The sequence below is a fragment of the Rhincodon typus genome, chromosome 31, assembly GCF_021869965.1.
Source record: "Rhincodon typus isolate 14 chromosome 31, sRhiTyp1.1, whole genome shotgun sequence".
NCBI classification, from domain to species: Eukaryota; Metazoa; Chordata; class Chondrichthyes; order Orectolobiformes; family Rhincodontidae; genus Rhincodon; species Rhincodon typus.
In genome coordinates this window covers 31,607,293-31,627,077 of record NC_063362.1, presented here as the reverse complement: position 1 = coordinate 31,627,077, position 19,785 = coordinate 31,607,293, and the positions used below count along the sequence as shown (strand labels likewise).

At 41.3% G+C, this 19,785-nt stretch overlaps 1 protein-coding gene across 5 annotated transcripts in view; it reads left to right on the top strand.

The window, feature by feature from the left end:
• nphp4 (nephronophthisis 4) overlaps positions 1–19,785 on the top strand; it is a 342,957-nt gene that overhangs the window by 317,211 nt on the left and 5,961 nt on the right. For 4 of the 5 annotated variants that reach the window (XM_048615154.1, XM_048615157.1, XM_048615155.1 and 1 more), the window contains 5 exons: positions 5,582–5,667; positions 13,009–13,094; positions 15,550–15,721; positions 16,292–16,471; positions 18,437–18,580. In XM_048615154.1, coding sequence (XP_048471111.1) covers positions 5,582–5,667; positions 13,009–13,094; positions 15,550–15,721; positions 16,292–16,471; positions 18,437–18,580 — 668 coding nt within the window. Of the gene's footprint in view, positions 1–5,581; positions 5,668–13,008; positions 13,095–15,549; positions 15,722–16,291; positions 16,472–18,436; positions 18,581–19,785 lie in introns of those variants that run through there. The other variant, XR_007265309.1, reaches the window with a different exon arrangement.

The following is a 19,785-nucleotide window of genomic DNA, read 5'->3' as shown; positions in this document are numbered from 1 at the left end:
ATTACCTGGTTATGAACGGTTTATTTTCTGTGCTGTCCTTTGCCAATGTCTCAATGTCTTTTTGGACATGGTTTAGAGGGATGAGCATTTGAAGCCCTTGTTAGTTATACTTCAATGGGATGTCTCATTGTCACTTTCATAAGGTTGTAGGAGCAATAGTTTTTAATGATGAACATTACAGAATTGTTTCTCCTCATTCATTCAACATTTGCTCTTTAGTTTTGTACATAGTGTATATTGAGTTATTGGGCATGGAAGGGGCTTAGTTTGGCATGAATGGTCTTGGTAAGCAACTGGGAAGCATGTGTTGGTATTGTGTTGGCTTAAGGGAAGAGGGTGATGGGTGGCAAGGGTGTGTGGGCCTAACTGCTTTCATTACAACTGGAATCAAGCCCCAAAGAACCAAGGCAGGCCTTCTAATCAGCCCAGTTTGGCATATACCTGCCCATCCAGGATCTACTTCCAGGGTCCTCCTTCTGCACATATTCACCCTTCCCGAGGAGCAAAAATCACAGGATTTGGGCCCCTTTAAACTGAGATGGATCCACTACACCAGGAAATTTCCCAACTTAGGTTACACACCACCATTGCACAAATCCAGCCCATAGTCTTTACTTCTACCCAATGACGTCCCTCATAACTCTGCTCATTCCCAAGCTTTCTGTAAGAGTCTCAAGCTATTTATTTTTTCCAGAGTTGTAGTACTCTCTGAGATCTGGTATTATCCTTTCAAACCATTTTTGTACATTCTCCAATGTCTCTATCCTTTTTGTACTCTGGAGTCCATAAGTACGTTACTCAAAGTGTAGTCTTACCAATGTTCAATACATGTTTAGGATAATATCCATTCTTTTTATTGTTCTTGCTCCAGAAATGGACCCCAATGTTGAGTTTGCACTTCTAAAAACTGATCTACACATCTGTAGCTAGAAATTTCTTTGTTCGTCTGCCTCATTATGGAGAGAATGTTTGTCCTTGCTGGTGAGTCTTGGGTGGGGGAGAAGCTCGCTGGGCCACTCCTGTTCCTAATTCCTGGGTTCCTAAGAGACTCTTATTCTGTTGACTATCAGACCCTCTTAGGAGTATGTACTGGTAAATTTCTGATTGTCAACAGATGTTGATATGGCATACCAAACTGCAAAGGCCTGCACTTTTCTGCAACATACTGGCAGTTAACAAAATTTTCAAAATCCTTCAATTATGTGGCTCCTTATCACATCTTTCAAAGAGGTATGAAAGTACATCATTGAATACAAAGAATTACAGCAGTTTTGTATGTGAGCAAATCGAATAGTGCATATACTAGCTGAGCCACTGCCAGTGCTGTAAAACAGCTACCCGAGTGTTAGGCTTCAACATCTACTTTCAGTCACTGAAGATTTCTGAATATGTCAGTGTATAGGTTGACCTTTGACGCCTCAAAAAATCCCTCCATAGATGGGGGTTGATTTACAATCTGAGTATAAAAGTGGTCACCAGTTTGAAACGTCATCAGCATCTGCACAAAGAGTAGGCATTTCTTAAACTCCGATGCATCTCACAATACAGCCTGTGCCATCTGCTGGCTCTGTTACATCCCATTATAATGTAGCAGTAAGTAAAAACCTACATTTGTGGTGTGAACGATTGGGCCAGACTACTAATGCAAGTATAGCATGTCTTGGATGAAAAAGGGAGATGGGGGTGCAGTAGGGAAACAAATTGGTCTATATGCTGAGTAGATGCAAAAGCGTGATTTTTTGGTGCTGGAGAAGTTGGCTTGTCTTATGTTCCAGATTGACATATGTGTCATGATTTACAGTATTTTCTGGATTCCCATTGTCTTTGGATCCATCAATTTAGAGTGGTCAGCAAGAACTCCATATTAATGAAATGGGAACGGATTCAGAGACCGTATATTAACACTGAAAGGGTACATTCAAGGCAATTGCTTATAGTCCACAATAGCAGCTCATACTCTCTTGTCAGCCTCTATTTACCTTGTCAGAACAAATTTAGCACTTCAATCAGTCCATTTTATGATTAATGGCCCTTCTAAATTGAAGACCCTTTATAGTTTCTCTCTGTTACAATAGGTTGTATGACATTAATTCAGCTTTCATTGAGGTCTTAGGTTTTAAAAGGGACAGTTCCATTGCAGCTCCATTTGAACATGGGGGATCATAAAGGACTGATGATAAATTGTACCTGGGGTGGAAGAGAAAGCTTCCCTGGCTGTCAAATAGAATGGCAGCAGAATCTGTGAAATAAATGAGAAATTTATTGACTAGCTGATAATGTGCATTGTTTTGTGTGATAGTTTAAAGTATATTTATGAGCCTTCTGCAATTGTTTTTTTTCTCATTATATTTGTAGGGAGACATTTTATTCAGTTTCAGTAATACTTGTACTCTCTGAATAAGTGATGAGCAGTTAATTGACTGTGATGTATCTTCACATCTTCAGTAGAGGCTGGCAATGATTATTTCCTGTTCAGCATCTGCTTAAACCTCTTCCTTTATCTTCCTGCTTTGCGGAGAAGTGTCTGTTCGCTTGGCACCGTTGTCCGATGGCTGTGCGATCCCTATAGTTCTCCCTGCACAGCAGCAGCTAATTCCCTTTTCTCTTAAATGGTGCTAGGGCTTTGGGCCCACTACACTGCCTGGGGAGGCTAGTCCATTTGTCAATCATTCCTCCTATGAAGAGCCAACCACTTGAATTCTTCATAAATTTTCTTGTTTGTATTTAGCTGAGACTTGTGTTCTCTTGTTCTGCCTACTCTCATAATGTACTTTAAAGCAATTCTCCAGATTTATCATATTATTTACTGTCTTTTTTACAACGGAAACACAAAATTCTGACAATGCAGAGTCAGCATCAGCCAGTTCTGGTGCGCCCTACAAGCTCAAAGCATTCATATGTCATTTCTGTCAGCAGATGCTTCCTTTAATGTTTGTGTTTTGATTATTGCCACCTGCAACAAATGTATTTTTAAGATGGTTATGTTTTAATCTGTCTCTTTAATTCAAGGCGTAATGGGATAGCAAACAGGGTCATATTCTGATGAATAACAGTTTGTGTGGCCTAGTTACAATTGAGAGCTGAAGGGTTGGGGGGTTTTATGGGTGTTGCAACAGACCAATTACTTTTGTAAGCAACCAGGTTTACAGTCTGAATACAAGGGGAAGGCCAGTTCTTTTCGATATTATAGTTTTACTAACTGCAAGATATTGAAAAGGACAGAGGACAATGGCAGCTTCAGTCAGTGGAGGGTTAAAGGCTGCTTTCTCTGTTAGCTACCAGACTGAAGATGGGTGAGAAAATGTTCCCTGGCAGGAGAGATGCATCCCATGATAATTGAAGGACAGTGGAAGATTTGTCTTGTGTGGCCGGGAGAACGAGTATGAGGGGTGTCATTGCAGGTTAGATCAGGATTTCTCTGAAATCTAAGACAGGAATGTCAGTTGTTCACTGGACATTACGAAAGAGTGAAACAGAAGAGCCACCAGACCCGAAATGTTAACTCTGATTTCTCTTCACAGGTGCTGCCAGACCTGTTGAGCTTTTCTAGCAACTTCTGTTTTTGTTTTTGAGCAATTTTTAGCTGTGTTTACATTGGATTTACTTTGTTGATGCTCTGGAAATGCTGAATTTGTGGAATGTCAGCTCTATTAAGACCTCTGGACCTCGTTAGTTACTCAAGCACCATTCGTGGAATGTGTCTGTTGCCCACATTTCATGCTGTTCATGGTATCTAAAGCTTGGCTGTGGTAAATGAACCAGCTATGGCCCCACCCACTCTTTCTGTGCAAATAATTTTATTTTACAAGTTGCCTCCTCCTATCTATCATCTTCAAATTTGACAGATTTACAAACTTCTAAATATTTGCCATTGATGAAAATTTGAAACAGCTGTTGGACTCTAAACTCTTGGCTACCCTACTTCATTCTTCTTCCATCAATCCACCTCAATAATATGATTTCTATCATGTCCTTCAACCAATTATTTTATCCTCAGTCAAGATTTACTGTCCACAGCTTTTAACTTAATTGGATGACTTTTTGTAGCAGTTTGCCCAATGAATATTGAAGGGATTTCAAATCTTGAAAAGATAGAACATGAGGAAAAGGTGAAGGAGTTGCTCTGTTAATTAAGCTTTCAGTAGTATGGTAGTGAGAGATGACCTTGGCTTGATAGAGCAGGATATAGAATCAGTCTGGGTAGAGTTGCAAAAAAGGAAGGGCAAAAGATCAGTTTTGGGAATACTTAATAGGTCCCCTTACATACTTGGACATTAAGAACCAGCAAAGACTGACTTAAAAAAGGAAGAAAGTGGAAAATGAAAGAATGCCAGCTAGTAATAGTTTAAAAAGTAAGAGTTTGTGCAAGTATTTAAATAGGAAAATGCAACCAAGTTTAGCGGTGGTTCATGAGAGAGAGTTTGGGATAAAAAAGGAAATGCTGGCATTGCTAAACAGGTTTTCTTGAGTCTGTTTCATTGTAGAAAACTTATAAAGTATCCCAATGATGCTTGAAAATCAAGAGGTGAGTAGGGGTGGGACTTGTGGTTTCAGACCAGTTCTGCCCTTACTCTGGTGTGGTAATGATCAGGATCAATGATGTGATAATCAGCTGATGATCTGTTTTTGTGAAGTTGATTGAAGGAACAGTATTGACTCAGACATTGGGAGCAACATGCACATCCTCCCCCACCCCCAATTTGACTGATGTTTATTTTTTGATGTGATTTGATTCAGGCTTAAGATATTAACAGGAACCAATGACACTTATAGAGAAAAACTATTTTCGATGGCAACGGCATCTATGATTAGAAGACATAGCTTCAAAATTAGAGCCAGGCTATTCAGGAGTGAAGTTAGGAAACCTTTCTCCACACAAAAAGTGGCAGAGGTCTGGCCAATATTTCAAAAATAAGTGAACTGTGTCGCAATCAGTTGAGCCATTATGGAAAATTGTGATATCACTTAAAGAGATGTAAACGATCAACGAATTGCAGTGTACAGCAGCCTATAATTATCAGTCAGTTAATGCAACTGGAATTGCACTTTTGAGTCATGGCAGTAGTTGAAACTTTAGAACACACTGTTCATGAAACTATCCTGTCATATATATCTATGGATTGGAGTCTTCAAATTGACTTTGGAAAAGTTAGTTGGTATGCAGCACAATGGTGCCAACAGCAGAGGTTCAACTCCCGTATGGGCTGAGGTTATCATGGAGGCACTGCCTTCTTGATCTCGTCCCTCGCCTGAGGCGTGGTGACCCTGAGGTTAAACTCACTCCTGCTCGTCTCTCTCTAATGACTGAGAGAGTAGACAGTGGGACAATGGCCTTTCACTTCACTGAACCCAAATATATTTTACCAGGTAAAGGAAGCTAAACGTGCAGCAGAAAGCACTGGGAAACATATATTGTCTCCTTTTAGTTTCACTGTCCACATCATTTTTCTTTATAATACTAATTTTACAATCAATTACTGCACATCTCCTGTTCATATGGAGGGAAGGGCAGTGAGTCTATGAAATTCCTGTATTTCTCCCTACTGCTGTGTGTCATTTTAAGTCATTTGAAATTTTTCAGGCCTGACAGTACAGTCACTGAATGCTGAGCTTCAGATCAACGTTCGCTGCAGTGATTTCAACATCATTTGTGAGACAAAAAAAATGGTATGTTATTGATTTCCTCATGTTAATGACAAGCCAATAAGTTTTAAGTGCTTTTGACCTTTTCGAAACTGAGAAAGGATTTAGAGCCACTTGTACAAATAAACATTAGCAGTAAGCTGAGTCAACTGGTCAGAAGCATCAGGGCCTCATGTGACATGTCTGTCCCTGTGCGGAACCCACTTCTAAAATACTCATTGTGCCAGTGACTGAGCTAATGACTGCAAGCTTGAGAGTAAGTGATAATCTTTCATCTTTATCATGTCTTGCATTGCTGCCTGACTTGATTGCTGTAGTTGGGAATCTGAAATGAGAAAGACTCAAGGGCAGCATTGAAGTGGAGAGAGGCTAATTGGAGCTGAATTATCTTGAAGGAGAGGGAGAAATAGAATGTGAGAAGAAGGATTGGCACTGAGCCCTTTCTAATTATTCTTTCATAGTATATGGATTTTGCTGGCAAGACCAGTACTTGTTGTCTGTCCTTAATTGCCCTAGAATTGAATAGCATTTCAGAGGGAAGTAAAGAGTTAACCACATTGCTGATTCATATGTAGACCAGACAAGGTAAGGATGGCCGATATCGTTCCCTAAAGTGAGCTCGGTTTTTATGACAGTCAGTGATGTACTCACAGTCAATGTTTATCGAGACAACCTTTCAATTCCAGATTCTGTGAACTGAAGTTACATTTCACTAGCTGCCATAGTGGGATTTTAACCAGAGAGTTTGCCCAGGTTCTGGGTTACTAGCCCAGTGAGATTGCTGGTATACCACTGTCTCTCCTGTCACCCTTAATGGTTTCAGCCTTGGCATTTGGCACAGCCTCCAACATGGCTGATCCAATCACAGCGAGCCATTGAAATGAGGACAAGCATTATGTCTCCTCCTTGCCAGTTACATAGGCAACGCAACTTACATTTAGATTACATTCTTGATGTGATAAAACTTCCTAAAGCATTTCAGAAGAGCATTATAAAACAAAATATGACACTGAGCTACATGAGGAGATAGCAGATTAAATGACCAAAAACTTTGTCGAAAAGGAATTTTTAGAAGGAGGTGGATGAGGTAGCTGGCCGAGAGACTGAGGGAGGGAATTCCAGAATTTAGGCTCTGGGCAGCTGAATGCATGGAGACCAATGATGGGATGATCGAAACCAGGGCTACTCAGGAGACTGGATTAGATGAGAGCAGAGACCTTGGAGAGATGTGGGCTGAGAGAAACTTTCAGAGGTAGGGGCAGCAGTGCAAACATGAAAGGATTTGAAAACAAGGATGACAGTTTAATATGAAGATGTTACTTGAACTGCGCCAATGTTGTTCAGCAAGCACAGAAAATATAAGTCAATGGGACTTAGTGCAACTTAAAACCACAGGCAGCAGAGTTTTGTAAGACCTAAGATTTACAGAGTTAGCCAGGAGTGTGTTGGAATAAGCGAGTCCTGAGATAACAAAGGCCAAATAAAGGTCTTAGCCGCAGAGGAACTGAGGTGGAGATAAAGTTGCACAGTTTAACGTTCTTGCAAAGATTTGTAGCTTGGGTTGTGGATGAGGTTGTTGGCTTGCTCGCAGAGCTGGCTGGTTATCGTACAGACATTTCGTCACCATGCTAGGTAACATCATCGGTGTGGCCTCCGATGAAGTGATGTTATTTTACTCTGCTTGGTATTTATATAATCCGGTTTGTTAAGTCAGGTCGTGTCATTTCGGTTCTGTTCTGCATGGGTTTGTATATGGGATCTAATTCCACATATTTGTTGATTGCATTACGAGTTGAAAACCAGGCCTGTAGGAATTTCCATGTGTGTGTGTGGTTGGCTTGAGCTAGGATGGTCATGTTGTCCCAGTTAACTTGATGGCCTTCATTGTCCAAGTGCACTGAGATGAGGGAAAGTTTGTTGTGTTGTTTTGCTGCTAGCTGGTGTTTGTGTTTCCAGATGGCTAGTTTCCTGGCTGATGTTAATGTTTGTTGCAGTCATTGCAAGGTATTTTGTAAACTATGTTGGTCCTGCATGTCATGAGTGTGGGGTCTTTGGTCCTTGTGAGTGTTTGTCATAGTGTGGCTGTGGGTTTGTGTGCTATCATGATTCCTAGTGGTCATTGCAAAGTTGCACGGTGTTATGGAAATGCAAATAGATAGTCTTCATGCTGGCGTAGAAGCATGATTGGAAACTATTCTTGGGATTAAATGTGACTCTGGCACCATAAACAGACTGGTTTAGTTTCACTGTGTTGACAGTGAGATGGGTGGAGTCAGAGCTAGGGAACAGAGTTTAGACACGGGGCTGATAACAATGGCTTCAATCGTCACCGACAAATGAAAATATCTCCTGTACAACATATCAGTCAAACCGTGTTAAAATTTTAAAAACACTTTATCCGATATCCTCTCAGTATGCTCTTTTCTAGAAAAACAGCTTCAGCCTGTTCAATTTTTTATGATTAAGTATAATCACTTCATTCTGGCATATCCTTGGAAATCCTTTTGCACTCCCTTCTCAGCACCTTACCATTCTTATAATATGGAAGCAAAAACTGCTCACAGTGTCATCTAACCAAAAGATTCCATTCAGGTTTAAATGATTTTTCTCATAGAAACTTGGCTGAGAGCACAGTCATCCATTAATGCAGATCAGTGGACTAACATTGAAGTAGCACCAATAGAACTCAGTGACCTATAACCTAAAAATATTGCTTGAACATGTCCCATTATTCTTTAGGACACACCCAAAGATATTGACGGCTGCAAATTTTTTCTAGATAACTTGTATTATTAATGAGAAATTACATGAATAGAGATGCCTCCCATTTTAGTCATTAGCATGATATCTGCTTTGGGAGCTGGCGGGGGGATGGTGAGTTTATTCTTTCCTAATGTCTTCTTTAAACAGCACCATTTTGGTCTCCTCGCAATCACTGTTTAAAAAAAAATGGCTGTTTTATACCTCTCTTGCTGCTACTAAAACAACTGCCAATGAATGTGATTTCTCCCTTTGTCTCCCTCACTGTTTGACAAAGCAGCAGTCTTTATCATGACTTGCTGATCTCTCCTTGCCTTTCAAAAGTACAGCAAATCTTGCATGGCTATAAATCATTACTTAGGTTCGCACAGCAGTCAGTCTCCAACAGTCTCAAGCAATCATGATACCTTTTGAACCCGGCTTGCTGAACACTTGTGTGTTTCACATTCACTCTTTTACTTTGAAAAGTCTGTTTTGAAAAGTCCATACTCCTTCTGTAAAAAATGTAATAGATATGTTTTGACACAGATTGTATATTAAATTCAGAAGTTTTTGACAGATATGGGATTATCCATAGCTTTTGTTAGCCTTTTGTAAAATAATTTATTTGCGATGCCCCAAAGTGCTTTACAATCAATTAATTGTTGAAGTGTTGTTGTTCTTGCAATGTGGGAAATTGAGGAGCTAATTATCACACTGTTAAGCGTCCAAAAAAGCAGCAATGTAATAATGAACAGATAACCTAATTTAGGTGTTAATTGAGGGATAGAAGTATTGGCCAGGACACCAGAGCTGTTTGAATTATGTCATATATGCACCATGGAAGAGTACACAAGACTGTGGTTTTAACACCTCCTCTGAAAGACAACGCCTCTGGCAATGCAGCACTCCCTCAGGTCTGTAGTGTTGGTCTAGACTTTGCGCGTAGGTCTCGGGTTAGGTTATAGGTGCTAGCACCAGTCACAGTTGACATCATGTAAAGAGTAGGGGTCACCTCCTTCCAGTGTTTGGGCAGTAACCTGATGGAACTGATTCCATGCCCATTGTAGAACCTGCTTGTTTTTTATCTTTTTAATTTCTGTGGGTTTCACCAGATTGTAGTTTACCCACTGGACCAGAATGACTGAGAGTCAATTTGACTTCTAAATGTTAGCCCACTCACCTGGTATTTGTTGTGTAGCTATCAGTTGCTCCTGACACAGCTCTGAAGCAGCTACAGAGGTGGCAGATTGGAATGCCCACCTCCTGTTACTTGGCATCAGGCCATGGTTGTTATCTTCTTCCACCGACTATGCCCCCTCCATGCTTCTTCATATCTACCATGCCACCTTCATGCCCCATCATATTTCCCATGCCCACATGTCCCCTCATCCAGTATTCACTAGGTATACAATTCGTGAGCCATATGATAACAGTGGCAAATGTTTGAAACTCTCATGAAATTTAAAAAAAAAATCAGCCATTCAAGTTAATCTTTGAAGAAAACTACCTCTTATATGCTCATAAAATTGTAAATCAAGCAGAACCAGTGACGATCCCATTGAAAATATCTTTAATCTTTTACACAGGTTTTGAAAACCACCTCAAACAAAGATTATTATGAGCTAATTAAACTGACAATCAAATAAAAGTCACAGTTCCCATTGCACTGAGTAAACAATTTCTTGCCAGGTTGAGTCACCTAGTCATTCTAGGACCTCGGTCAACTTTGATAAAGAAGTCACCTTGCAACTGTATCGACAGAAGCAGAATGAAACAATGGCCAAACATCATAACGTTATCCTTATTTGAACTCATTTTTCGATGCCAATGTTTGTTTATTTGTACAAGATTAATGGTTTCTGCTTCCGAAGTTCATAAACTGTGGCTCCCCTAGGCTTCAAGACCTCATCCACCCCCACAAAGTAGCCATTACATGGAAACTTAAATTTTCATCTGACATTTAAATAGCGAACCCAACATCACTTTTAAGTGAGTGTTGAGTTGAACCTACTATATTTCCTGACTTGCTGAAAATAGCAGCTGGTGGAAATCAGAGGCCAAATTTTAAAATGCAGCTCCACCAGGTCCTGTTTTGTCCTCCCAACATGGGTTAACTCAGGACGAGAGATGAAAATTCAGACCACGGTATGAGAAAATGGCCCTGGTTTGGGTCTAAGTTTCAAACAGTGCAAAGTCCTGGAAGCATTCACATGTTGTTTTCTTTTACTGAAAGTGGGAATGCAATCCAATCATCTACTGAGAACACAGAAATCATGTGCAGGAGTCTTGTGATAATGGGATGAATATATTCCCATTCATGATAAATTTGTGAAAAATGATGAAAGTTCCAAATATTTATGTTAAGTTCTTGTATGATGATTGAACAGCGATCCTATTGTAAACTCAATCAAGAAAGAATATTAACACAGGGGGATCCTGGTGTGGTGCCAAGCCCCGGTGGTTAGGCACTTTGAAGAAGATCTGATAATTATCCACCTGAATGGATTAACTGTTAAAGATGCATATTTAGCACTGTGGTTGGTTTACTGCTCGGAACCTTAATGAGAGCTACAGAAGCATGACAATTTGTATTTCCACTTGCTTCAAGCTGCCAGTGATGCCAAAAATAATCATAGGTCTATTTGCTGGCTTCTGAAATAAACGAAGTAAGACATGGAAGAACTGTGGATGCTGGAAATTAGAACAAAATCAGAAATTGCTGGACAAACTCAGCAGGTCTGGCAACACCTGTGGACAGAAGGCAGAGTTAACATTTTGTGTCCAGTGTCCCTTCTTCAGAACGGGTTTGTTCTGACAGTGTTTTCATTGGGATAGAAGTGAGCTTTCAACGTATCCTATATAAAGCAACAGGCTCCTGTGGAAAAAAAGTACCAGCACGGATCAGCTGGGCCAAATGGCCTTCTGCAAAATTCCATGAAATAGTATGTGGTTGTGGAGCGGTACATGGTGAGAAGTGAACTGAGTGATACAGAGATCTTTAGCAATGCTGGTTAACCCTCAACGTAGTTAATGCAGGAAGTTTCTGTTTCTGAAAGTACATGCTTTAGCTAGAACAAGTTGAACGGGTTAAATAACCTCCTCCCACTCCAGACTTTAGTGATAATATTTTTTATAAAATACCAGTTTTTTTCAACTTTATTCTTTCATTGGAAGTGGGCAGCATTGCTGACAAGATCAGTGTTTATTACCCATTTCAGTTGCCCTTGAGCTAAGTGGTTTGCTTGGCCTAGCAGAGGGCAGTTTGGAGTTTATCACATTGCTGTGGGTCAGGAATTACATGTAGGACAGATCGAGTAAGGATGGCAGATTTCCTTTCTGAACCAGATGGGTTTTTACAACAATTGATGGTACTTATCATGGCCACCATTACTGAAACTGGTTTTATATTCCAGATTTATTGATTGAATTTAATTTCCACAGTGGGATTTGTCCTGCTATCCCCGAAGCATTAATCTGGGTCTCTGGATTACATTTACTCCAGTGCTGCTGATGTAACTTTTCAAAAACTTGAATCCCTAAAGTGTGGAAGCAGGCCATTCGGCCCATTGAGTTACACCAACCCTCTGAAGGGAATGACTCTGATAAATGATGCAGCACAAGATGGTGGGATGCTGGTCCCAGCTTGGCATCCACACACCTTGAGTTTCTCATTTCAATGATGTTCTTGCTAAATGGAGCAAAGGAGAGAACCTCCAGCGATGGACATTAGCATTGTCCTTCATCAGCATTTCCTTATTCTTTCTTGTCAGAAGGCAAGGAAAGGATTGAGAAGATTAAATTTTACCCAGTAGGAAGGTGGGCACTGATCATGTTACGTGGTTTCTGAGCTCCACATGACTGTTTGAAAATGTTTTCTACTAACATTGTTTGAGAGACGATAACATGCTTAGAAACACTCTATGTTTTTGAATTGGTTTGAGTTCTTCAGTCTGTGTATATTCTTCTAGTGAGGTGCAGGCACTTGTTTGGTATGCAAATTAATAAATGCTGTAAAATTTGACTATGTGAAATCCCTACAGTGTGGAAGCAGGCCATTCGCCCTATTGAGTCCACATTGACTCTCTGAAGAGCATCCCACTCAGACCCACCCCATCCTACCCTATCCCTGTAACCCTGCATTTCCCATGGCTAACCCACCTACCCTGCACATCTTTGGACTGTGGGAGGAGACCAGAGCACCCGGAGGAAACCCATGCAAACTCTGGGAGAATGTGCAAACTCTGCACAGACGGTCGCCCGAGGCTGGAATCAAACCCGGGTCCCTGGAGCTGCAAGGCAGCAGTGCTAACCATTGAGCCACTGTGCCGTGTGGCAATATGGCAAAAAGTATCTCCATTTTTGGAGCTGGGTTTCTCTGCCTTTCTAAAGGCCTTAGCACCGCCTTTGGGAGTTTGCAAAGTTGTGAACTGAGAGAAGTATCAAAGATTTATAGGGTTGCTTCACATATTAGCTCAAGTTACTGAAAAGATTTGATAGTTGCTTACTTGCAGATGTCTTACCATTAGCATCAGCAGAGAACGTTTTATGTTTTGATTGGAGATCATATATTAATATGATCTATCAATCGGCTTTTTAACTATCTCATTTTTATTTCTTCTACAGGCCCTCAATGAGCCTCAGGATGTTTTCCTGAAAGTGGCATGTGGCCCCTGCCCAGAGGTTAAGAAGTTCTTTGTCATTGTTTACATGTGAGAAACTATTACCCATTAATTTGAATGTACTGTGATTAAGCATCAACTAATTATTGTATGAAATAGCTGGGTCTGCAATAACATCAGTGCTGCCTTCTATACTTTGCATTTGTCACAGTAGCAGATCTGAGAGTGTACAATGCAATTTTCAACCAAAAACACATGTAATATAGCAGGTATGGTTAGTAAGTTTGCAGATGACACCAAAATAGGTGGTGCAGTGGACAGGGAAGAACGTTATCTCAGAGCACAACGGGATCGGATGGGCCAATTCCATGTACAGTTCTGGTCGCCCTTCTATAGGAAGGATGTTGTTAAACTTGAAAGGGTGCAGAAAAGATTTACAACGATGTTGCCAAACGTGGAGGGTTTGAGCTGCAGGGAGAGGCTGAATAGGCTGGGGCTTTTTTCACAGAAGTGTCAGAGGATGAGGTGTGAGTTTATAAGGGTTTATAAAATCATGAGGGGCATGGATAGGGTAAATAGACAAGGTCGTCTTCCCAGGGTAGGGGAATCCAAAATTAGAGGGCATAGGTTTAAGGTAGGAGGGGAAAGATTTAAAAGAGACCTAAAGGGCAACTTTTTCACGCAGAGGATAGTGTGTGTATGGAGCGAGCTGCCAGAGGAAGTGGTGGAGTCGGGTAAAATTACAACAGTTAAAAGGCATCTGGATGGGTATATGAATAGGTAGGGTTTCGGGAGCATGGGCCAAATGCTGGCTAATGGGACTAAATCAGTTTGGGATATCTGGTTTGGCACAGATATATTGGACCAAAGGATTTGTTTCCATGCTATATGACACTGTGACTGTGTACATAACAGTATAGATGCCGTTTGATGCCCTTTGTCTGTACACTGCAGGTCTGGAGAGCTGAGTCTTTGAATAGCGCATCTCTTTGACTGCTGTTGGGGTTGTGCATTAGGGGAGGAGAATTCCCAGTGATCTCTCTCTTCCATGATGGGAGCATTCTGTCATGGAGCCATGACAGACAGATAGAAGGAGATCACTAAACCTATTGGATCTGTGTTGTCACATTGGACAAAGTGAAAATGAAATGACCAGTGCTGGAAATTTGAAATAAGATTAGTGCTACATCTGCCCCCATACCTCCTCCCTCACCCCCATCCCAGGCCCCAAGAAGACTTTCCACATCAAGCAGATGTTCACCTGCACATCTGCCAATGTGATATACTGCATCCGCTGTACCCATTGTGGCCTCCTGTACATCGGGGAAACCAAGCGGAGGCTCGGGGACCGCTTTGCAGAACACCTACGCTTGGTTCGCAATAAACAACTGCACCTCCCAGTCGCGAACCATTTCAACTCCCCCTCCCATTCCTCAGACGACATGTCCATCCTGGGCCTCCTGCAGTGCCACAACGATGCCACCCGAAGGTTGCAGGAACAGCAACTCATATTCTGCTTGGGAACCCTGCAGCCCAATGGTATCAATGTGGATTTCACAAGTTTCAAAATCTCCCCTCCCCCACCGCATCCCAAAACCAGTCCAGCTCGTCCCTGCCTCCCTAACCTGTTCTTCCTCCCACCTATCCCCTCCTCCCACCTCAAGCCGCACCTCCATCTCCTACCGACCAACCTCATCCCGCCCCCTTGACCTGTCCGTCCTCCCTGGACTGACCTATCCCCTTCCTAACTCCCCACCTACACTCACCTTTACTGGCTCCATCCCCGCCTCTTCGACCTGTTTGTTTCCTCTCCACCTATCTTCTTCTCTATCCATCTTCTATCCGTCTCCCGCTCTCTCCCTATTTATTTCAGAACCCCCTTCCCCTCCCCCATATCTGATGAAAGGTCTAGGCCCGAAACGTCAGCCTTTCTGCTCCTATGATGCTGCTTGGCCTGCTGTGTTCATCCAGCTCTGCACCTTGTTGTCTAGAAAATTCTTGTGTTGCTTTCTGATAAAATGCCCTGCCAGTCTGTTCTCTTCAGATGTTCATCTGCTGCATTTTGTTCTATCCTGGAACCTGATTGGCAATCACCTATTGAGATTTACTTTCCCAAGTACCAGTCAGTGATTGGAAGCTTTGATGTGCCAGTAGTACATCAGGAGACTCTAGGGTACAGCTTCCTAAAATTGGCATCAGGACCTCTGACTGAGTTATACCAGATGTGCTTTCATTCTAATAAGCTCCTGCTCTCACAGCCTTTCCTCCCCTACATTTTCATATTCCCTCTCCTTTCCTCAAACCCTGCAAGTTCTCATTGAGAGATGCACCTCAATCCTCAAAATCAGATCACAACTAGAAAAAGGTTTGGGAAGCACTGCCAGGAAATGTTCTAAAAATTAGCCCCAGTCTTTGCAACTGGGGTTCAATTAGTGGCAAATTATACACATTTATCTTGCATGGTGCTATTGCAGTTTAATCAAATCGAGAGAGTGGGAAACAAGGAGAAACAATTGGGAGGAATTTTTCTGGCTTCATTTTGCAGGGACCCCTGGCTGGCAGTGCCCATCCAGATATGGCAATTCTACATACACTCCCTGCAAAAGATCGATGTGAGCTGTGTGGTCGGGGAACTTACTCAACTCTCACTGGTTCTGCGTGGGACACAAACTGTCAGGAAAGTCGCTGCTTATAGCTCAAGTCCTGAAGAGTTACAGGTAAATATATTGACCGAGAGATTAATCTGAGCAATTTCAAATATCGGTTTGTCACTTTCACATCTTTCGAGATGCAAGAGATTAGCTTCCAAATTTATGCAATACCACAATTCCTTGCTACTAATGTATTAGCCTGAAAATCAGTGTGAGCTGCCCAATGTGCAAATAACAACTATAAATCAAAATGCTCCCTGGTTTAATTGAGAACTAAGCTGAGTGAATTCGCTAAGGTGATTATACTTTGCACATTTGACCTGGATAGAGTGAGACATATTAAGCAGTGTGACCACAGCTGCAGATTGTGGGGTTGCAGTGAGGACAGGGTGAGAGCTGGCAGAGGCATTTCCATTCGTGTTCGAAAACAACTCAGCTGGATGGGGTAGCACAAGCTGCTGCATGGAAAGAGCTTGTATCGTTCAGAATCTCATCCATAGGACAGCATGAGAGATAAAAAGAGACCTGTGTTGTTAGTCTGCTCTGTCTTTGTGAGAATTTATATAGATTGATGTTTAGGAATACAATTTTATAAATTGTTCTTGAAACGTCAACATGTTTTTGTTATCACCATAGCCTACACCATCCGATGTCTTCCTACTTCCACCTCATGAAGTCAAGGACCTGCACATTAGTGTGCGTCCTCAGAAAGAAGGAGATCGCTGTCTCTACCTGAATGTAGTGGATGTAGATTTTCGCCAGCTGGTGGCATCTTGGCTGATCTGCTTAAGTTGTAAGCAGCCTACCATCTCTAAGGTAATGGGATTATTGCATCTTTATTAAAGACAGATGGATCAACAGGAGATTATTCACTCAACCATTTGAGTACCTCAATGAATCCTTTTGTATAAATAAGAATAACTCTTCTTGCCCATTAGTTTTGCCTGCTTTGGTTTCCTCTTCTTATTTCTGTGTCCTTTCAATGCCAAGCATCCGCAGTTCAGTGATTTAACCTACTTCTGTCCCCTTTAGTCCCAACATTCCTCAGTATAATATTTCTTCCAACCTAACCCCTCCTCGTTCTGATACCTCCTTCAGCCCCAGTACCTCCTCTGCTCATTCACTGAACACCCATGAAGATGTGAAATGTTAATGTTGAAAAGAAAGGCAAGACTTCAGTAGTGTTTTTTTAATTCATTTGTGGGACATGGGTGTCACTGGCTGGGTCAGCATTTATTGCCCGTCCCTAATTGCCCTTGGGAATGTGCAGATGAGCTGCCTTCTTGAACTGCTGCAGACCCCCTGGTCATGCGCAGTATACCCTGATGCCACTTAATTTATGTCAATGAAAGGATTCTGCTGCCTCTTTGATTATGTTGATGAACTAGTTGTTTCAGTGAAGACAAGTAATTTAGTCACAAACTCAGTAATCTTTAGAGAGGATGTTTTTGTTCTGTGAAGTTAGAGCATTAGATGTAACCAAGGTATCATGCTGTTGGCATGACCTGCATTGACCCTGGAACTACTGCAGTGGAGCTTCACATCTGAACTCACTGTGATCAAGGTCTGCAGAGCCCACTGTGACTGCTGCACAAACTCTCTCATAAATCGCGAGGTGAGTTATGTTGCTTTTCAACAGAAGCATCCTACATTGTGGCAAAAAAAGGGAGAAAATAATTTCAGACGGTAGAGCGTGGCTGTGGTACAGGACGCCTGTTATACATCCTGCCCAATAGTCATTAACTTCAGCAGGGTTGATTATTGAGCGTAAACAAATTGTTGGGAAAAAAAGTCAGCAGGCCTGGTCACATCCGTGGAGAGAAAATAGAGTTGCACAGACACTACCAGACCTTCTGAGGTTTTCCGGCATTTCTATTTTTGTTTCTGAATTCCAGAACCTGCAATTTTTTGGGTTTTTTTTTGTTGATTTTCGAGCAGGTTGATTAGACAAGGCAACAGGAGCACCTCCACTTGTATTTCATGATTACCAGCACAGATTGTTACTTTTTCAGTTTTCTTGCTAATTGAACTTGAGCTTCTTGGATTGCCTTGATTCTTCAGTTGTTAAGTGCATGGATTAACGTGGAAATGAGCTGTATAAACCAGCAAAGTTTGAGGCTCAATCTGACTTTGTGCTACGTTTGTTGATCTGAGCTGAAGCAGTGCTGAATTTGACATCCATATCTCAGAACTCTTCAATGAGGACTAAATAGAGCTGCTTCAATGATGTGAGAGAGAGGGCCAAGTAATCAACCTCCTGTTGACTGATGGATGACTACGTAGAAAGACCTTGTTACTGCTGAAAAGAGAGACAAGTTGTCAAAACGTCTCATCTTGCATCAGGACATATGTAAGAGTGCCAAAAATGATCACAACCATTTTTAATACAGGGGAAAAAAAAGTTGCTGATTGGTTGGCAAGTTGATCCTGATTGCCATGTACTTGAAATTTTACCACAAATTTTAGTAAAAAAAATTAAATAATCACAACAGTTTATACTGTTAGAGAAAAGAGTGCTAGTTGGTTGGATAGTTGACTCTCATTGGTCGAGTTGCCTTGTAGTATAGGTGGTTGTTTAAAATTGTTTAAAATTTGGCATTCTTGCATTTGTCCTGACAAACCATGTGTAAAACATCAGTAACATCTTTCTCTTTGCAGCAATACTCGAGGTTCAGTAATTGTGAATATTGACCTACATTGGGGTTAGGCAGTAGGATCGACATAAAAATCTTGTTGGTTTCTCTTTTCAGTTCGAATTCATGCTGTTTTCTTTGTTCAAAGGCTTTCGAGATCTCTATTCCTGTCGGGGAAAGGAGAGGTAGCACCAAACGCATCAGCTACACCAATCCGTACCCGAACAAACGGATGTTTTCCCTGCGGACCAACCGGCCGGATTTACTCCAATACAAAGAAGACTCTTTCGAGGTGAATGCTGTGCATGATTCAATTTAAAATAATTTCAATGTTTTCACCCAATATTGAAAAGTAATTCTTTCAGGAAAATAAAAATCCAGAGTAGCACCTGGAACATTTCTTTTGTGGAATATATTTTGTCTACATTTTGAAGGCAGTGTGCCCAAAGTTATGACCTTGTAATGCCTAGGTCATAGTGCACCTGGAGTACTGCACTCAGCTTTGGTCATCAACCACTCACCGATGATGTAAGCTGAGGGGATTGAGCTATGAGGGAAGGTTAGAGAATGTTAAATTAAAGCAGAATACCCTGGAAACACTCAGCAGATCTGGCAGCATATGTGGAGAGTGAAGTAGAGTTAAAATTGCAAATCAATGGTCTGTCCTCAACAAGTTAGAGAATCTTATATTCTGTAGCCTGTAGGGAGGATTGAGTGAGGAGATGCCATCAGGATGGATTAAATATGATATTTAATTGATTTAGAATGTATGAAATGAATTGCAAAGCAACAAAGAAAATACGCAGTCTTCTCCTAATGTTCTGGTACATGCTTGATAATGAAGTCCTGCCAGTATCTATAGTCAAGCTCTGGTAATTCAACTGCACAAACTCAAATATTGCCAAATCTCTCAGATGTAGGACATGAGGGACTGAGGTCCAATCCTCCCTCCAGTTTTTCCTCTCATGTTTCATTTACTATATGACATGTTTAGAATTAGCCATAAACTGCATTTCAAACTATTATTTTCTGAAATAAACATATCTAATTTGCATTTGTATGAGTCAATCCCAGTTGCTTCCATCATCTCCTTCGGGATCCTGTTCTGTCAATTGACCACTCACTCACTAAGGATTATCTTTAAATTTAGCCCCTTCAGTTTCTGGCCAAGTCCTCAGGCTCAACTGCTCTAGACAGAGGATAATGTGTCAGCTGGAGTCAGTCACCTCTTGGCCTTAAGGCTATGGCTTCAAATGTGTCCTCAAACACTGAAGCACCGAATCTAGGCTGACAGTTCAGTATAGTGAGAAAAAGCATGAGGCACTAAAACACCATTTGTTTGTACCAAATGGATTTAAAAGATCCCAAGACAGCATTTAGAGAAGTGCAATAAATGAAGAGAGGCAGATTTTCTATGTTCTGGCCAATATTCATTCCTCAATGTAATGAAAACAGATTACTCACTTGTGCGTGCTGTGTCTCTCTCTCTCTCTCTCT